Genomic DNA, 17,443 nt, shown 5'->3' with positions numbered 1-17,443 from the left:
AATTCTGCGTGTAAGAGAAATTATTCGTCAGTTCCTTTTTTTAATTATTTATGAAAGAATTGAAAGGTAGGATTGTATTATACCCATTATACTTTATATTTATACAAAGAATATATTTTCATTTAGCTCATTTTCCTTTTAGGATGTAATTCTTAAGATCCGAAAATGCTTTGAAATAATTCACGTATATCAGACAATTCATAATAAGAATAGGCACTTCGTTAAAAAAAGGTTATTACGTGAATTTTTTAAAATAAAATCCTTTTCCTAAAAATTATAATACTGACAATAAATTATGTTGTAAGATACATGTGTGTCTTACCTGATAATCGATTTGCGTTATTTAAATCAAGATATTAATTAAAAGCAGGTTTGAGCTGTGATAAGATAAAAGTAAATTTTTAGGTGAAGAGTAAATCATTTCCTTGACTTACGAAAAAGGAACTACCTAATTTTACTGTTTTGAATAACAAATTTATGTTGGACTTGCGCGCTTTGATAAGATTTATGCCTAAAAATATCGGTTAAAATGCAAAATATCAGTGGGCGAAGGAATTGAAACTTAACCTAGTACAGGTTTACCCAATGTTGAAAAATGTCCATTTATCAAATAAAATACCAAGTTAACGTTGAATTATTGCGTTCAAATTTATGGCATTGATGATTTTTTTCTTCATTAAATTAAATATTCATACAATCAATTTATAATGTGATATACAAGTCATTATATATTAAATATTTGTCTATTACATGACTTTAGATGCTGAATTTAAAATTTTCAAGTTCATGTTTAATCTACATAATTGAATATTTCAAAAACTTGATACAATCCGAAGCACAATGATGAAATTCTTCTGCAAAAATTTAAATTCAAACTGATTTTTAAGCAGTGGATTTATTGTATTTATTACATAATTTATTCATCTGACGTATCATTGACTTACCGGATTTACCTTGCTCCTGGAGTTTGGGGATGATTTGATTATTAATAGAATAACTTATTATATGCCAGTATCGAAATTCTCAGGATAGATTATATAATTTTATGATGAGAATGATCTTTTGAAAGAGTCTTTCTGGTAGAGTCGAAGAATTGTTTGAAATATGAGTCCATTAGTATCAAAATTGTATGGGAATTTCATCAAAAATTCATATTTTGTAGCTAATAAGATGGAAAATTTCAAAGCGGGCTTTTGACCCGAAGATTTCGAAGACAGGATATAAAGCAAATATCACCAAAGGTTCTAATTTTTCAAATATTTTTTTTTATTTAGTCTCCAATTCATATTACAATCTAACCATGTGTAAAATGCCACTAACTTTACAAGTATTAAATGTACTGGAAATTGTATTTTACTAATGGTAAAACCTTAAACAATTGCAGGCATAACACAGCCACTTAAAATCCTTGTTTTTTAAAAAAAATCTAATATGAAGTTATTCACTAGTTTGATGTACATATTTGTAAAATAATCTATATAAAAGCTATATAAATATACAAATCCCTTAATTAAATTTACAATATTTACTGCAGGGCTTTAAAACTTCCAACTGCCGGTAGATAGAAATATTTGATCTAACAACTAAGATTAGAACAGATTCAAAAAAGATAGGATTATCTGGTTTTGTGCTTTGATCTTATGCTTCAAAGGCATTTCAAAATTTCCTATTCTACTAAATTCGAATTTTCATCGGCCTCCATGGGAACTTCCTCTGGCATTGCCCTAAAACCATGTTTAAGATGACTACCATCTCCACTGCGCTCGATGGTCTTGCGAATGAGTTCCTTTGAGGGCTCCTTCAGATCGTAAGCCCATCCGATCTTAGCGAAGAGATTCAGAATTGTAGTGGTGAGATTGTACCGGAAATCTCCGATTTCAGCTGCTTTGTAGTCCCAGGGGAAAGTATGATGATAATTGTGCCAACCTTCGCCCATTGCGACGATTGACACTCCCAAGTTCTCAGATGGATTGATTTTCCTTAGAGAAGAAGAAAGGCAAATGGTTATCTTAGAGCCAAAGACTCGTGATAAGATTTTTGATAATACCTGTCATAGGGCTTATTTCCCCACATGTGAGCTGCACTGTTAACTAGCCAGGTGAAATTGAGTTGCAGGACATAGCGGATAAAAGAAAGAGTGAAGATGGAAATCATCCATTCCTCATTCCATGTGTAGACAGGAACAACGGATGGGATCACGAAGCAAAGGAGAAGTTTCAGAGGCACGAAGTATCTGTATCGAATAAAATAAAATAAGCAAATTAATAAAAAAAAAACATTTTTCCATATTAGTAAGGAACTAATTAATGAACAAAATTTATTTTTGAATTCACTTATCATAAATTAATACGATTAATCTAATATATGCATATTTTATCATTAATGTAATGCACTAAGCAAATTTCTCCAAAAGAGCTCTTACAATTCTTTGAAATTTGTTTGTTTCTTGAACACTCCTAATTCTGAATTCTTGTCATTCTCTATTTTTTATGTTCCTCTTTTTTCTGATTTTTGTTTTAATTATCACAATTGTAAAAGGGATGACCCTATTATTGTGATTAAATAAAGTAATAATAACAATAATAATAAATATAATATTAGGTGAGATTCTTAACAATCTCACCTACTATAATCCTAACAAAATTTCATGTCGTCCGATCGCGCTCAAACTTGGCCAAAACGTGTTTCAGCACTTCCTGATCACGAATATATATGTGGCTAATTTACGTTCCCGGCCGGCCGGCCGGCCGGCCGGCCGGCCGGCCGCTCTTTGGAGCTTAATAGCTCCTAAACTAAAAAAGATATCGACTTGCGGTTTTCGGCAAAGGTTATATATCGGGTGAAAATTGCAACTTGGTGCATTGACCCCCCACCCCCCACCCCTCCTTCCGCCATTTTGAAGACCCCCCTTTTTTTGTTTTCTCAATAGATCCGCCCCTATGGCATCGAGCGGGCTCAAATTTTAGTATGTTATAGCTGGGCCTTAGAGCTTTCCATCAATACCAAACTTAAGGTCCCCCGACCCCTCTGACCCGAGCTATAAGGGTCCAAAAAAAATTTCTTAAAATGGCCATAACTCCAGTTCTAATTGTCAGAATTTAAAAAGTGAGGGCTTTTTGGAAAGCTCTCGTGAAATGCCACTTCCCCTTCTAACATCGCAAGTTCATAAAACCACCGCTAGGGGCGCTTTTTTTAAAAAGAAAATTTTTAAATCTTAAAAGTTAAATAACTCAAAAATTCCATTGTGCATCGGGCTGAAATTTTAGTATGTTGTAGCCGTTGATTATACCTATCAAACAAAAAAAACCTTAAGTCGATCCATAACTCCTGACCCGAGCTATAAGGGGTCAAAGTTCAAACATTGACCGGCCTCTATCTCCGGTTCTAATTAACATAGCGACATATATTTTACCTTTTTGGTTTCGTCTCAATGAGCACTTTCAGATGGAAGTTCAAAAAGTCACCACAGGTGGCGCTGCGATAGCGTCAAAATTCATCGAAATTCAAAGTCACTTTTCTCTAAAACGGCATTGTGCAAGTTAATGAAATTTTAGTATGTTGTAGTCCAGTCTAGGACGTTTCCAAAATGGTGCGTATGTGCGCTGTGGTTTCAATAGAACCGGAGATATGAGGGGTCAAAGTTCACGAAATTCAAAAAATCATATCTCCGGTTCTATGTGACCGATTTTGATGAATGAGGGCTTAAACGAAAGATCTCACCAAATGCTACAACTTTCTAGAATATTTGAACTTCGTGGGACCAACACCAGGGGCGCCACAGTCGAAAACCAATTTCAATATCACATAACCTCAATTATCTCGACTGTCGCTGAACTGATTTTGATGATTACTTCAACATAATTGTAGAGCACATTTGTCTCTACATTTCGTCCATACATCATTTTCCACTCAGACTACGCTATCACTCCGATTTTGCCGTTTAAGTGTGAAAAAATTGATTTTTCCAATAATAACGCTTTGAAATCACTCAGATGCCAATTTGACTGCCTCTACTCCACCAAGACACTTAAAATAGGGGTTTAAATGGAAAGTCCCGCAAAATACAACAATTCTTTGATATAGTTGAAGTTCAACAAATGACTACTTGGGGCACTCTGGATGAAAAAACGAGTTAAGAAACAAAAAACCTCGATTATCTTGGCTTCTGAGTAATCGATAAGATCATGTTCTATGGGAAAATTATAGAGAACATTCTGGTCTACATTTCACCCATATAACACTTTTCTGTCAGTTCATCCAAATCCTTGATATTTTGGTTTAAATACAAAATTTGTATAATTTCACGAATTTGATTCAAGATAACTGAATGGCGTCCCCCAACTTCAGCTCTAAATCGAACTTGCATGCATTCCGAGTTAGCTCACGTTAAGAATCTCACCTACATAAGCCGGTTAGGATTATCTGTCCCTTTACATATAGTATTTCAATTTTTTTTTATTTTGAAATAGTCGTTTTCAGAAAAATATATAAAAATTGATACATATTTTTTTAATTTGTAAGAATTTTTTTATGGTGAAATTCTAATTATTATTTCCCTTTAAAAAGTGTTTTAAATCTTGTCCATTTGCTTTCTGAATAGATATCTCAATTCAAAATTCGATTTTAAATATTTTATTTAATTAAAAAATATCACTAGACATTTTTTCAGAATCATTTGTTGAAAATAAATTAAATTTATAAAAGGCAAAAACACATTTAAAAAAGACGTTTAACTCTTTCGCGTCTTTAGGGTAATGTCATGACTCGGGGAAAAAAGTTTTTTTTTGGGTATTTACATTAATTGAAATCTATCTGTTCGTGCACGACATCATAATAGAAGGATGTAAGATTCTTGGCTCATTTTCTCAAGACTCCAGTTAGATTTCAATTAATGTAAATAGCCAAAAAGAAACTTTTTTCCCCGGGTCATATATGACCCTAAAGACGCGAAAGAGTTAAGAATCGTAAAATTTATAAAATTTGTTTTTGGGGTTTCAAAAATTTCCGTTGTCCTATTGATGATAAAGTTAAGGAAATGTACTTCTAATTCAGTCCAATTCAAGTTTGGTACTTTTTTTTTCTTTTTTGAATGTTACACAGTACTAAAGTGGAATTTTTTTTTCAAGAATGATAATTTAGAGATTGATTTATTTAATTGAATTTAATCAAGAGGTGAATAATACATATTATAATCCTGAAAGCTGAAAGTCCGAATGGGTCTAAAGCCTGAAAAGCCAAAATCCTTAAAAGATCGAAATTCAAAAAAAGGGTAAAATTTACAAAAGCCTATATCTAAAGCATTTAAATTCAAACAAAATTCTGAAGGGATCGAAATCTCGGAAGGGCGAAAGTCCCGATAGACGAAATACCATATAGTCAAAATCCCGAATAGGCAACATCCGACCTCGATCAGTATCTCGAAGAGTCAAAAGTTCGAATGAGTTGAAATCCCGAAAGGGCAAAATTCTGAATGGGTCGAAATCCAAAATGATTGGACTACTAGAAGAATCGAAATCCGGAAAATCAAAATCTCGAACGCTAAAAATTCAAATAATAAAAATCCAGAATAGCCAAAATTCGAAATAGGTCAAAACCCCGAAGAGCCAAAATTCCAAGTGGAGTCAAAATCGGAAAGGGCCGAAGTCCTAATGGGTCAAAATCCCGAAGACATAAAATTCCAAATGTGTTGATATCCCGAAAGGGCCCCAATCCCCAAAGATCCTAAATTCACAAGAGCCCAAAATCCCGAAAGCCAAAATCCTCAACGCCAAAATTCTCAATAGTCAAAATCCGGAATAGACAAAATCCGGATTTGGTCAATATCCCGAAGAATCAAAATTCTGAATGGGCTGAAATCCCGAAAGGCCCGAAATAGAGGAAGAGCCAAAATCTCGTGTAGCTGAGATCTCGAATGGGTCAAAATCGCGAAGAGCAAAGTTACGACTGCGTTGAAACCCCGAAAAGGCAAAATTCTGAATGGGTAAAAATCCAGCAAGATTGGACTACCGGAAGAATCGAAATCCTGAAAGTGAAAATCTCGAATAGTAAAAATCCGGAATATCCATAATCCGAAATAGGTCGAAACCCCGAAGAGCCAAAATTCCAAGTGAAGGCAAAATCGGGAAAGGCTGAAGTCCTAATGGGTCAAAATCCCGAACAGATAAAATTCCAAATGTGTCGATATCCCAAAAAGGTCCAAATCCCCAAAGATCCTAAATTCACAAAAGCCAAAATCCTGAACGCCAATATTATCAATAGTCAAAATCCGGAATAGACAAAATCCGGATTTGGTTCCCGAAAGGCCCGAAATAATTAATTAGCTGAGATCTCGACTGAATCAAAATCGCGAAGAGCAAAGTTACGACTGTGTTGAAACCCCGAAAAAGCAAAATTCTGAATGAGTAAAAATCCAGCAAGATTGGACTACCGGAAGAATCGAAATCCCGAAAGTAAAAATCTCGAATGTCAAAAACTCGAATAGTAAAAATCCGGAATATTCATAATCCGAAAAAGGTCGAAATCCAAAAGAGCCAAAATTGAAAGTGAGGCCAAAACCGGACAGCGCCGAAATCCTAATAGGTCAAAATTCCGAATGGGTCGATATCCCGAATGTGCCCAAATCCTCAAAGATCCTGAATTCACGAAAGCCCAGAATCCCGAAATCCAAATTCTGAACGCCAAAATTCCCAATAGTAATCCGGAATAGGGCGAAATCGCGAAGAGACGAAAGTTCGAATGAGTAAAAATTTCGGAAGGGTCAAAATTCCACAGAGCCAAGATCTCAGTAGCCAAAAACCCGACACTCCAAAATCCTAAATGGGTTAAATTTTGAATACGAAAATTGCAAGTATTTGGGAAGTTTTAATATGAAGTATTCGAATAAAGTAAAGAGAGTAAAGTAAAGTATTCAGATCTTCCGGTGTTCGTTAGGGGCAGATTCTCTTCCTCAATGAAACACTCAAAATTTTTCTCCAAAGCTTTCGACCCTTGGCACGGGTCTGAGGAAGATTTTTGGAGAAAAATTTTGAGTTTTTGATTGAGGAAGAGATGCTGCCCCTGACGAATACCGGAAGATCTGAATCCTATCGGAAATACTGTACGTATATTTTGTAAATACTATCTGCCTCTAGTACAAGCCTTTGAACATACTGCAAAATGCAGATATTTTGACCAAAACGTTGAAGATGTATAGGGAGACTGGGGCAAAATTTGTCAAAACGAAAATTTCAATAATCCCTATTTTCTAAAATAAAAGGGACTGTGGCTTGAAATTTTTATTATAGATAGCCTTTATGAACCTTTTTAAACTTGCAAAGTTTCAAGCAATTCGAGGAAGGATTATGTAAAATAAAAAAAAAAATAATGAAATTTTGAGCCCTATTTTTGGAATATTTGGCTTACAGAAAATTTCCATACTGATTAATTCAATTTAAGCACATTTTTCGTTAAGGATAGAGAAAAATTATCTTGGATAAAGTTGTAGAGGAATAAATTTCCTATAAAAATATGTCTATTTTTAATATTTTTAACGTTTGCGAGAGTAAAACGAAACAAATTATCCGAAGACTGACAAAATTTGCCCCAGAAATTTTGAAAATCTCCACAAAATTGACTTTTAGAAAATGATTCGAAAATCACATTTCTTTCGAGATAGAGGAAAATAGTCTTCTGCAATGTTGTAGAGCAGTAAATTTCCTATAAGTATATGCTCATTATAAAACGTTTAAGTTTTCTCAGAGCTCGTGAAAGAATTAAATATGCGTTTTGACAAGTTTTGCCCCAGTCTCCCCTACTCATGATAAACAAGAATAGTTGATGTATCACAAGATCGGTATCGTTCACTAATAATTTGTATAAATGAGTTATCTCTTACTGGCATTAAAATTTCAGAAGGAAGAGCATTAGGTTATAGCAACATTGACTGCTATTCCATTGATCTTGATAATAAATTATGGGATCACTCTCACCGATTTGATGCAATAATGACATTGAAGGTGCGCTGTAGCATGATCATTGATATTAATTCAAAATTATGCTAAATATTGGCAAATTTTGTAAGAAAATAATGCTAATTTATTTTATTTGGTGTGATATGTAATTTATATGACACATTTATGACTAGATATGTATATAAATTGGATTGTGTGTTAGTGACTCTTTTCACGTGGATGCTGATGAACCTATATGGAAAATCCCTGCTGTGTATAATTTCTTCGCTAAGTCGCTGAATTTCTTGGAAATGGGGAATACTAGTTAGTACTGGGAAAATTCATTCAGAAGCTTCGTGACTTTGGCTTATTTATGCGAGCTTTTGCGCGGATTTGTCTTTTTTTTCGGAAGAGGCTACGTGACCAAAGCCTCGATCACCATCAGCTATCGGAGGATACTGATATTGATATGGAGCCTTACCTATTGATCAGTACTTTGATTTACGATTTTGTTCAAATTTCTTTTCTTGGGGGAGGGAGGGGGGATTTTATTGCTAATTTATGCAAAACTTATTCGAATAGAAGGAAGTATGAAAATGCTATGGCCCTATGGATTTATTCTTGATATTTACAATAATTTATTGTGAGATTATTCAGCGAGGGGCATGGAAAGATTATTCAATTAATATATATGTTTCACCTTTGTGGTCAATGTGATGAAGACTTAGAAGTCAAGGTCTAAATTGAAGATAATGATATTTGATGAATGAGCTTTTTTTTCAAGGGGTTCAATCTTGCAATTGTCGATGATTTTACTATGAAAGGTATTTTGGTTTTTTTTCTGTCGTTCATTGGAACTTCTGTGCACTTTGCAGTACGTTGACATTGATTTTTGACTAACATGATCATTTGCAATAAATTAATGAAGAGTGGGGTAATTTTCGTATAATCTTCATGAGGTCTTTTGGTGGTTAAGCGTTAACGACATTGTGCAAGAGCTATTTCAAGGAACACCTCCACATATTTCGTACAATGCATGCGATTGTTGCATGAAGATATGATCATAAACAATTAATTTATGTTTTTGGTTTCAATATTGGTGACCCTTTTGTCAGATTAGCATCACCGTGTTAATTGCATTAATGCTGACGATGTCAATGCATTTGTCACACTTACTTTTGGTGCCATTGCACCACAGGATCAGCAAGAATATCACTCATGTCCACCTGGTTGCCCTTTCGGATGACATCGGGATGTTTCTTCATCATGAGCCATCCCACATGGGCAAAGAAGAAGCCTCGGTTGGAATTGTGAGGATCTGCGTCCGTTTCGGAGAATTTATGGTGCACCCGGTGGTCGCGCGTCCAGTCGAATAACGTATTCTAATGAGATGAATGAATGAAAGTTATTTGCATATTTATCGACATGTCAGAATATTTATGAATTTAGTCATTTAATCTAATCTACAATCATCTTACCTGCCCGGCAACTGAGAAACAGAGAGCTAAGATTACTCTGAGTTGAGTTTTTGCCTTGTACGATCTATGACTCCAGAGCCTATGGGCACCTGCTGTAACCCCAAATCCACCAATTCCACCCACAAGAAAGGCTGTTGGGTTTAAAATTAAGAAGCTTAGTACATCACTTGCAAAAGACTCCAATGCTCAAAATGAATGATGCACACAAATACATTTTGATGGAATTTTATGTTATACTATTACGTGTACGAAAAGATGCGATGTTTGCAGAAAAACCTTAATGAGTTTTTGAGGTCATTTCTGACTTTGCTATTGCAACAAGGGGCATTATGTTTTGGTTACAATTTTTTTCTTGTTTATTTTTCCTCGAGTATATTTGTAATGATACGTGAATTGAGGTAAGTTCACAATATCAGTTTTGGGTTCTTCTTGAATTAAACAGAACCTTTAACACATTTTAGAACTGATAGAAAACCGAACTTTAATCCTTAACCTTTGACTTATCTCATTAATCTGTTAGCCCTATTAGAAATGAAATCACGCTATGCATTTTTCGTTAGAATTAGAATAATATAAAAAAAAATCATGACATTGCTTTATAATCTTTGTTCTCATATTAACAAGTTCTCTTAAATTTAATAAATTTAAATATTTATCGATCTAAAATTCCATGACGTAAAATGACGAATCTTGTTATAGATATATCTTTTAAGCAAGGGGCTGCAAAGTTGTTCATTTCTCTCTTTTGTTTAAGAAAATTATTGCCAAAAGTTCAAAAGGTAGATATGTTTTCATACAGTGGAACAGAGCTAAATAGAGATATAATATAAAATTTTTTGTAAAAAAAAATAAAAGATTTCAAAAAAAAGCTTTTGTGCTAAAATCAATATATATTAACATTTTCATATTTTTAGCAAAGAAAACATATTTATCTCTATATAGCAAATGTAGTCTTCATTGCCTATAATAGATTCAGAGGTACTGTCCCTATTTGGCTCTGTACCACTGTAAATAAGTTGGAGGTGATAATAGATTAAAAAAAATTGCAAAATCATTGTTCGTATTGGTTCGTATCACCCATTGTTGTAGCTTATTCGTCATATAAATTAGCAATTTTTGTATGAAAATTAGCACAACTGCTGAGGCAAATGGGGAAATATAGATGATTGGTCTTGAATATTTTTTACTGATCGAACACAACAGAGAGAACAGTATAATCAGTATAATCCCCCTACACGGGGTCCACTTTTGTCAACACATCTTCTTGTTTGAGATGATTTCTAAGAAATGACGTCCGTCTGTCCGTCGGGCTGTCTCAAGCTCTAGATCTCTCTAGCTATCTCTCACTCACCAAGCGGTGAGAAATAGCGACTTGGGCCTTATAACGGACCCTCCCATAAGTCGATCCAAAGACTATTAATATACCTTCTATTTTATTGAATGTTTATCTAAAAAATCGTAAAAAAAACCCTCTTTTAAATAAGAGGATACGGACTAACTTTTTTCTTATTGAGAAAGCTTTTAAAAATCAAAATTATTATTTTAATGTAAATAAAAAGTTAAATTTTCGTCCACTAAAGGGAATTAAAGGAAATTCAAGAGTTTTCTTATTGAAGAAATCTAATTGATATTCAAAAATAAATCTAATAATAATATGAAAAATCATTAATAGTTTTCAATTGCTATTAGAATAAAATGTTTTTTTTTTAAATTATTTATTTATTTATTTATTTATTTTTATTTATGATTAATAACAATGCTTTGAGCTAGTGATCTTCAAAGCAAAAAAAGGATACACGTATTAAGTATTTTTTCTTGATATTTTAGTATTTTTCTTCATAATTAATACATATTTCTCTTAAATTTTTGAATTCGACATCCAACAAAATATTCATTAAAAAATATAATAAAATAAAAAAATAGTGTGCAAAAGCTCTCTATGATATTTTTCTTAGCGAATAAATTATTAAATTTTTAATTACGATAATACTCCTGCGCAGTTTTTAAAAAAAATAGGGGGAGTAGGGCACCTTTGAATTTGGGTAAGGTAAAGTGCCCTCAAGTCGAACGGTTCCTCAATTCTACCGGTAGAGTTATTTATTCAATTCATTTATATTTGCACTGATATTTGGCCTATGATCTAATATTATTAAGTCAATTATTCCATAAATAAATACGAAACAGTGACAATTTCATAGAAATTCACCATTAAAACATTCAAATATTGACCACCGGCCAAGTCTAGGAACCGGTCGACTCGAGGGCACTTTACCTTACCTTTGAAATTGGGCTTTTTCTCCGCTTTTTGAAAGGGAATGAAGTTTCCCAGTGAGCTCAGTTAGCTGAAAAAAACAGTGTTTTCAATATATTTTTGCTTAGTTGATCAGCAAAAATATGCTAACAGATCAGCAGTCCCCGAACAAAAAGTGCTAACCAAATGTATATAAATGGCACTGCCTAGCGGATGTCGTTTAAATGTTAGTAGAATTCATCTGAAAATACTTATATTTTCAACTGAATTGAAATCGGTTAAGCGGTCTTCAGACTATAGGTTTAGTCCAGTTCCCGAAGGTCTCAAACTCCTAAATAGCGAGCAATTTTATTGCTTTTGAAGAACCTAATAGGTTTTTCTAACCTAACAGTTTACAGCAATTAAGCCAATTTTAGGTCTGAAGCCAGTATTAGCATTTGGTGCTCGCTTGGTTATTACAATAACTGAGCTTTACATTTGGTTGGTTGAGCTAAATTATGAGAGAAAAAACTTGTTATCCCAGCCTTGTTGTTAAGTTTCCCTACCAATACTAATATTCCACATACGAATGACTTTGCAACCCTGCTTTTCATGAGCTATTTTTTTTAATTCTAGCAATTCTAGCAATTAGAGATGGTCTTCTTTGATCCGTGCTATTATGTCTAATTAGTAAATATCATACTTAAGTGCTAGAAGTGCTGGAATTAAAGAAAAGCTTACGAAAAGCAGAGGTGCAAAGGTGGAGCGCAAAGTTTGTTAATACTGTTTGTCAAAAATTTGTCAAAAATTTGTCAATCGCAGTTTGTCAAAAGTACAGGTAGGTGGGACTACTTTGAGCTGTGGGGCTACATTGTTATACGATTTTTTTTTGCATTATTTCTAAAGGAAGGATTTTAACATGATGTAATGTGAATTTATCAAACAATTCGTCGGTTGCCTCAGCAACTGTGCTAACTGCATTTGCTCTGTGTCAGCATTCGTTGTAAGCAACGCATCGCTGCGCGGCGTTTGCAATGAATGCAGACACAAAGCAGATGCAGTTAGCACAGTTGCTGAGGCAACCGACGAATTGTTGATCTAAATAAAATAATTGTAAGGACCAGTTTTATCAATGGGGGTCCGGAAAGCGACGGAAGTGGAAAGTCACTCACCGTGGTGTCACATATAAGATTAATACTAAGAGTAAGAAAAGACGGAAAGAGAGGTGTATAGTATGCAAAATTTCAAATGGAAAATCACGTGTGTTAGAAAGAGTACACTCTAGTAGAGTAATACGATGAGTAAAATATTACTGTTCGTATTAATTGTTTTCTGAATCGTATTAATTGCTTTCTGAATTGTATTACAAGCAAATCGAGCAATTTTCCATGCGTGCCAACTGTGAATCGGTCAGTTTTCGAGTGAAACGCGAGTGAGAGGCAAGATAAAACACTTGCTATCTTTTTTTTGACATTCTCGCAGTTTAGAAAGTATTAATCTTAATATTAATCTTATATGTAACAAAGTCATCAGGGAAAATGCATCAACTTTTTCGAGAGCTTTGGTTGAGTGTACCAACCTTCATCAGTGGTCAAGTCTTCAAGTTCTTCTCTGAGTTTCGTTCAATTTGTCATCAGACTTATTTCGACCGGCCATATGCAGAGAATGGTGACACTTCCTTACTAATTTAACAATTTTCACTACTCTATGTAATAACAAACTTTATATCTCCCTTTCTCTTCTCGGGATTTCCGTGGTATCAGGGAACCAGTCTTTGTTTTTATTCATCACTTACTGATGAAAGCTTGGGCACTGAGCCGAAAGCTCTGGAAAAAGTTGATGCATTTTCCCTGAGTGATTTTCCACTTCCTATGATTTCCGGTCCCCCATTGATAAAATTAGTTTCACGTCGGCTTTTTTTTTACAATGTAAGGACCAGCTTCATATAGAAATATGCGAAAAAATCATATAACAATGTAGCCCCACAGCTCAAAGTAGCCCCACCTCCCCCTATGACATTTACTGAGAAAAAATAGGGTGAAATTTACTTTTATTCGACTTGTACATTTTTTATATGTAAAAATATATATACATTTTCCATGTTGATTTCACAATTTTTTAAGGGTAAGTTTTTTTTCATAAGGGTAACTCTAACCTTTAAAACGCCTTAAAAAGTATTATTTCTGCCGATTTCGAATCGCTGGCTAAGGGTAAATTTAACACTATCGGAATGTTATTTTAAAATTTTCTGATTTTTCTCAGTGTTCATGTAAAAGGGTTTGGATGGAACAGTTAGTCAAAAAGATGAGTTTGGCTGTTAATTTGTCAAAACCTTTTCACCCTTGACAAAGTGCATCAAGAGCTTTTTCTTTCCCAGTGATGAAAAAAATTTTGAGTATTTCTTCTTAAGGTATTTAAAAATGCTAAGATAGAAATGGACACCCAGATCACGTAGGGGGAAGTGGACCACCTTTGAAGTTGGTATTTTTCACCTATTTTTAAATAAAATTGAGCGTTATCGTGATATAATTTAGCTTCTCAATCTGCTTGTGCAGTCGAATTATATACCGATATGGCTCAATTTTATTTAAAAATAGGTGAAAATACCAATTTCAAAGGTACCCCACTTTCAAAGGTGTCCCACTTCCCCCTATAAAAAAAAAACGGTTTAACAAAAGAATTCAAATTAAAAATCCATTTCAGTTCTTTTGGTGCTTTTAAGTTCTATTTACTTTTACATTTACTAAGTATACTGAGCAATTATAAACAGAAGATGCTTTAGTTGTACCTTGACCCTTTTTCCCTAAAAGCTCTTTGGGTTGGAATTGCAATATTATTCAATATTCTCAAATAAATCGGATTGTCTTGAGATTGCGCGACTTATGATACCTATTTCGTCATGTACACTAAATTGTGGGCTTGAGGAAATTTGATGAGATAAATCAATTGAGTGTGTTTATCTTATTCAAATAACCACAGTATCGTAAAATTGAATACCTCAACAATTTGATGGGATGTGGTTTGTTTTAATTAAACAATTGCCACAAAAATCGTGAAGAAATCATAACGCAAAGTGGCAATGATATTAATATACAGAGAAACTCTAGCCTCCAAAAATTAATGTAACTCATTAACTTTACCAAATATTCATCATCATAGGTACTCCAACACCTCTATAATTCAACAATATATATTTTTTTCTATTTTTCAATTAATTACAAAACGCTTAGTATTATCATGGAAAATCCTTCGTTTGTTGCGAAATGTTAGATTTTGTGCAGAATATCTTGATATGGGGAATTTTTTGGTGAATGAATAATAATTTTGTTTATACAGGAAAAGATACTTTTGGTGAGTAGTTTTTTCTTACGTCTTATGGGTGAGTCTTTGAGCCTTGAAATTATGATTTTTATGGACATCCTATTGGTGAGTAATTTTTTTTAGTATATCATTGAGAGATTTTTCACTTACCCCAGAGCACAGTGTAGAAATGCGGAGAGCGGAAGTTCACTAAGAAAGCGTAGATTGATACGAGGTGGAATCCAATGATCGACACAGCATTAACTAATTTTAGTGGTTGTTTGAATTTGATCCCGAAATACACATAATCCTTGTCTTCCTTGCTTTTAGGATCATAATCACTTTCATCACTTTTGCTATTCAATTTGCTTTTACCTTCGTAATTATTATTATTGAAGGTGTCATCACTTTCATTCACTGTTTCATAAAATTTATTAGCACTTTTCTTGTCACCATTTGCTAATCCATTTGCATAGTGTCCATCGGCGGTTGTTCCTGCCATCATCGTCATCGTTGATAATTGTGTCATGGTCACGTTTTGTGATCCTCCTCGACTGGGATGGAGAAAAACGAATTTTTGTTAATTTGTTGTGAACTAATTTTTTACGAGCTTACTCGCAGAATATATTTAACCACAGATTTTTTTTTATTCAAAGTCACGAATATGGTAATTTTTCCAAAGATATTTCATTCACATTTGAGGACACTACTCTTGCATTATATTTAGATCTTGACGTACTTTGTATCCTATTTATGGACTTAATATCCTTCAGCTGGATTTTATGTTTTTTTTTCCAATTAAAGAAAATCTTTTCCTAGGGAGATTACAGAAATACACTGAGCCAATCAATAGTCAATCACGATTCACGATGCTTATTTTCAGAGAAACTCCTCTGATACATGAGTGTATCGTTAATTTTTAAAAGACTAAACCATACAGATAGCTGCTATGGTCTTTATATAAAGACGATCCCTCCTCTTCAATTTCAAATGGTCAATCCGTTCGTGACTAGTGTTTGGTCTACCGGTTTTTATTTGATTTTTGCTAACACTATGAGGTCGGAGGATCAATTATTCTATCAGCATACTGATTAGGAAAATGAGAGAATGATATCTCACCAGGTTGCATCTCAGAACAAGGAAATAAGTCAATCCCCTCAAAAAATCGCAATTTAGAGGTCTTTGGCATTTTCTTACCTTTTTTTTTATTTAAACTTCCTCAATATCCTGGATGATTGCCACCCTAAAGGCTCAGCGAAAGTGGAGGACACTTAGAATTCTAGACACTTGTTGTACACTTGAACACTGCCACATGAATGACAAATTTTAATTAATCTACATTTAATTTAGCTCGAGCTGCTACCCCAAAGTGCAATTCAGCATAAACTTTCTTATAACATTTGCTGGAAAATTTGCAACATTATTTCGAAAAGATCACAATATTTTTTTCCACCAATACCAGTGCAAATCGTATGGTTTTCCACTACACTGAGAGAAAAGCTTTCATTAAACGTGGTTCGAAACATGGTTTCATATTTATTGGAAACTTAGTGCTTTAACTTGCAATCAAATAAGCATTTTATGATCTCAATTTTACACTCAAATTTTTTCTGTGAAACAAATGTGGGTAAAAAGAAGCTTTTGGTTGTATCAATGTTACACTTGATGAGTTTCTCTGTATAAAAATGGATTGTTTTCCAGAACAAAATATTTGATAAGCATTGTAATACACCTTCAAAAGTCTTAGACGGAGAATTATGTGGTGAAATTCCTGCAGAAGCTGTTAAGTCTCATGAGAGCGCCACTTTACTTTTAGTAGTCACGGAGACGAAACCAAGAACACTATAAGCAGATTATAAAAAAATTGATTCTACAATGCCTTACACAGAGAATTCTATAAGATTATAATGAGAAAAAAGTGTTGAAGTGAGGGACAACAGTGTTGAATTTTGCCCTATGTGTAGTGTTAGACCAATCCCAAACGGAATAGATTTAATCCCACGATGATATAGAAAAAAATAACGTAAAGATTTTGACAGAATCAATCCCACAATGGATTGAACCAGGCCTAAAACCCTTCTTAAATCAAATAAGCATTATCCTAAACTATTTTTCAAGAACCTCTTTTAATAGATTTTAAAAATATAACCAACTTAATATTTCGTTAATGATAATTGAGATGCTGATATAAATTGCATTGATGTTGAGCATATTGAGTCAGCTTAGGAATTTATTGTGGAGTTGAGTTAATCCCAAAAGAGATAGATTCAATCCCACGATGAATTTGAAAAAATAGAAAATAATAGAATCAATCCTACAATAGATTGAATCAATCCCAAAGTGAATTAAAAATAATTCCAGTATATCTTGGAGTAACTCTCATTTTTTTTAAAACTCGACCCCAAAATTTTAGTGATTAAAAACGGTTTTTGGGATATAAGCTTGACCAACCAAAGGGATAGAATTAATCCAAAAAGGGATAGATTCAAACAATCCCACAATAGATT

The 17,443-nt window shown here is 33.6% G+C and overlaps 1 protein-coding gene across 2 annotated transcripts; it reads right to left on the bottom strand.

Annotated features, from left to right (window-relative positions):
* Positions 1–1,245: 1,245 nt before the first annotated feature.
* LOC129798618 (acyl-CoA Delta-9 desaturase-like) lies at positions 1,246–16,319 on the bottom strand. 2 transcript variants are annotated; one of them, XM_055841847.1, is made up of 6 exons: positions 16,134–16,319; positions 15,108–15,490; positions 9,407–9,537; positions 9,105–9,310; positions 2,048–2,233; positions 1,246–1,979 (listed from the first exon to the last, which is right to left on the bottom strand). In XM_055841847.1, exons 2-6 carry the CDS (start codon positions 15,463–15,465, stop codon positions 1,667–1,669), a joined length of 1,194 nt encoding a protein of 397 aa, XP_055697822.1. In that variant the 5' UTR covers positions 15,466–15,490; positions 16,134–16,319; the 3' UTR covers positions 1,246–1,666. The 2 variants fall into 2 exon arrangements, with proteins under 2 accessions (XP_055697822.1, XP_055697821.1); XM_055841846.1 differs by lacking the exon at positions 16,134–16,319 and adding an exon at positions 15,676–16,020.
* Between the last annotated feature and the right edge of the window lie 1,124 nt (positions 16,320–17,443).

The sequence above is a fragment of the Phlebotomus papatasi genome, chromosome 1 (assembly GCF_024763615.1).
Source record: "Phlebotomus papatasi isolate M1 chromosome 1, Ppap_2.1, whole genome shotgun sequence".
Classification (NCBI taxonomy): domain Eukaryota; kingdom Metazoa; phylum Arthropoda; class Insecta; order Diptera; family Psychodidae; genus Phlebotomus; species Phlebotomus papatasi.
This window is presented reverse-complemented; position numbering and strand designations above follow the sequence as displayed.

Excerpts from the sequence above, each read along its gene's own strand:
- LOC129798618 (XM_055841847.1), bottom strand. The coding sequence starts at position 15,465 with ATGACACAATTATCAACGATGACGATGATGGCAGGAACAACCGCCGAT. Across the intron at positions 9,538-15,107 it reads TTTCTACACTGTGCTCTGGG|CCTTTCTTGTGGGTGGAATT; the intron begins GTAAGTGAAAAA and ends TAAACCCAACAG. Across the intron at positions 1,980-2,047 it reads GGAAATAAGCCCTATGACAG|GAAAATCAATCCATCTGAGA; the intron begins GTATTATCAAAA and ends TTCTTCTCTAAG.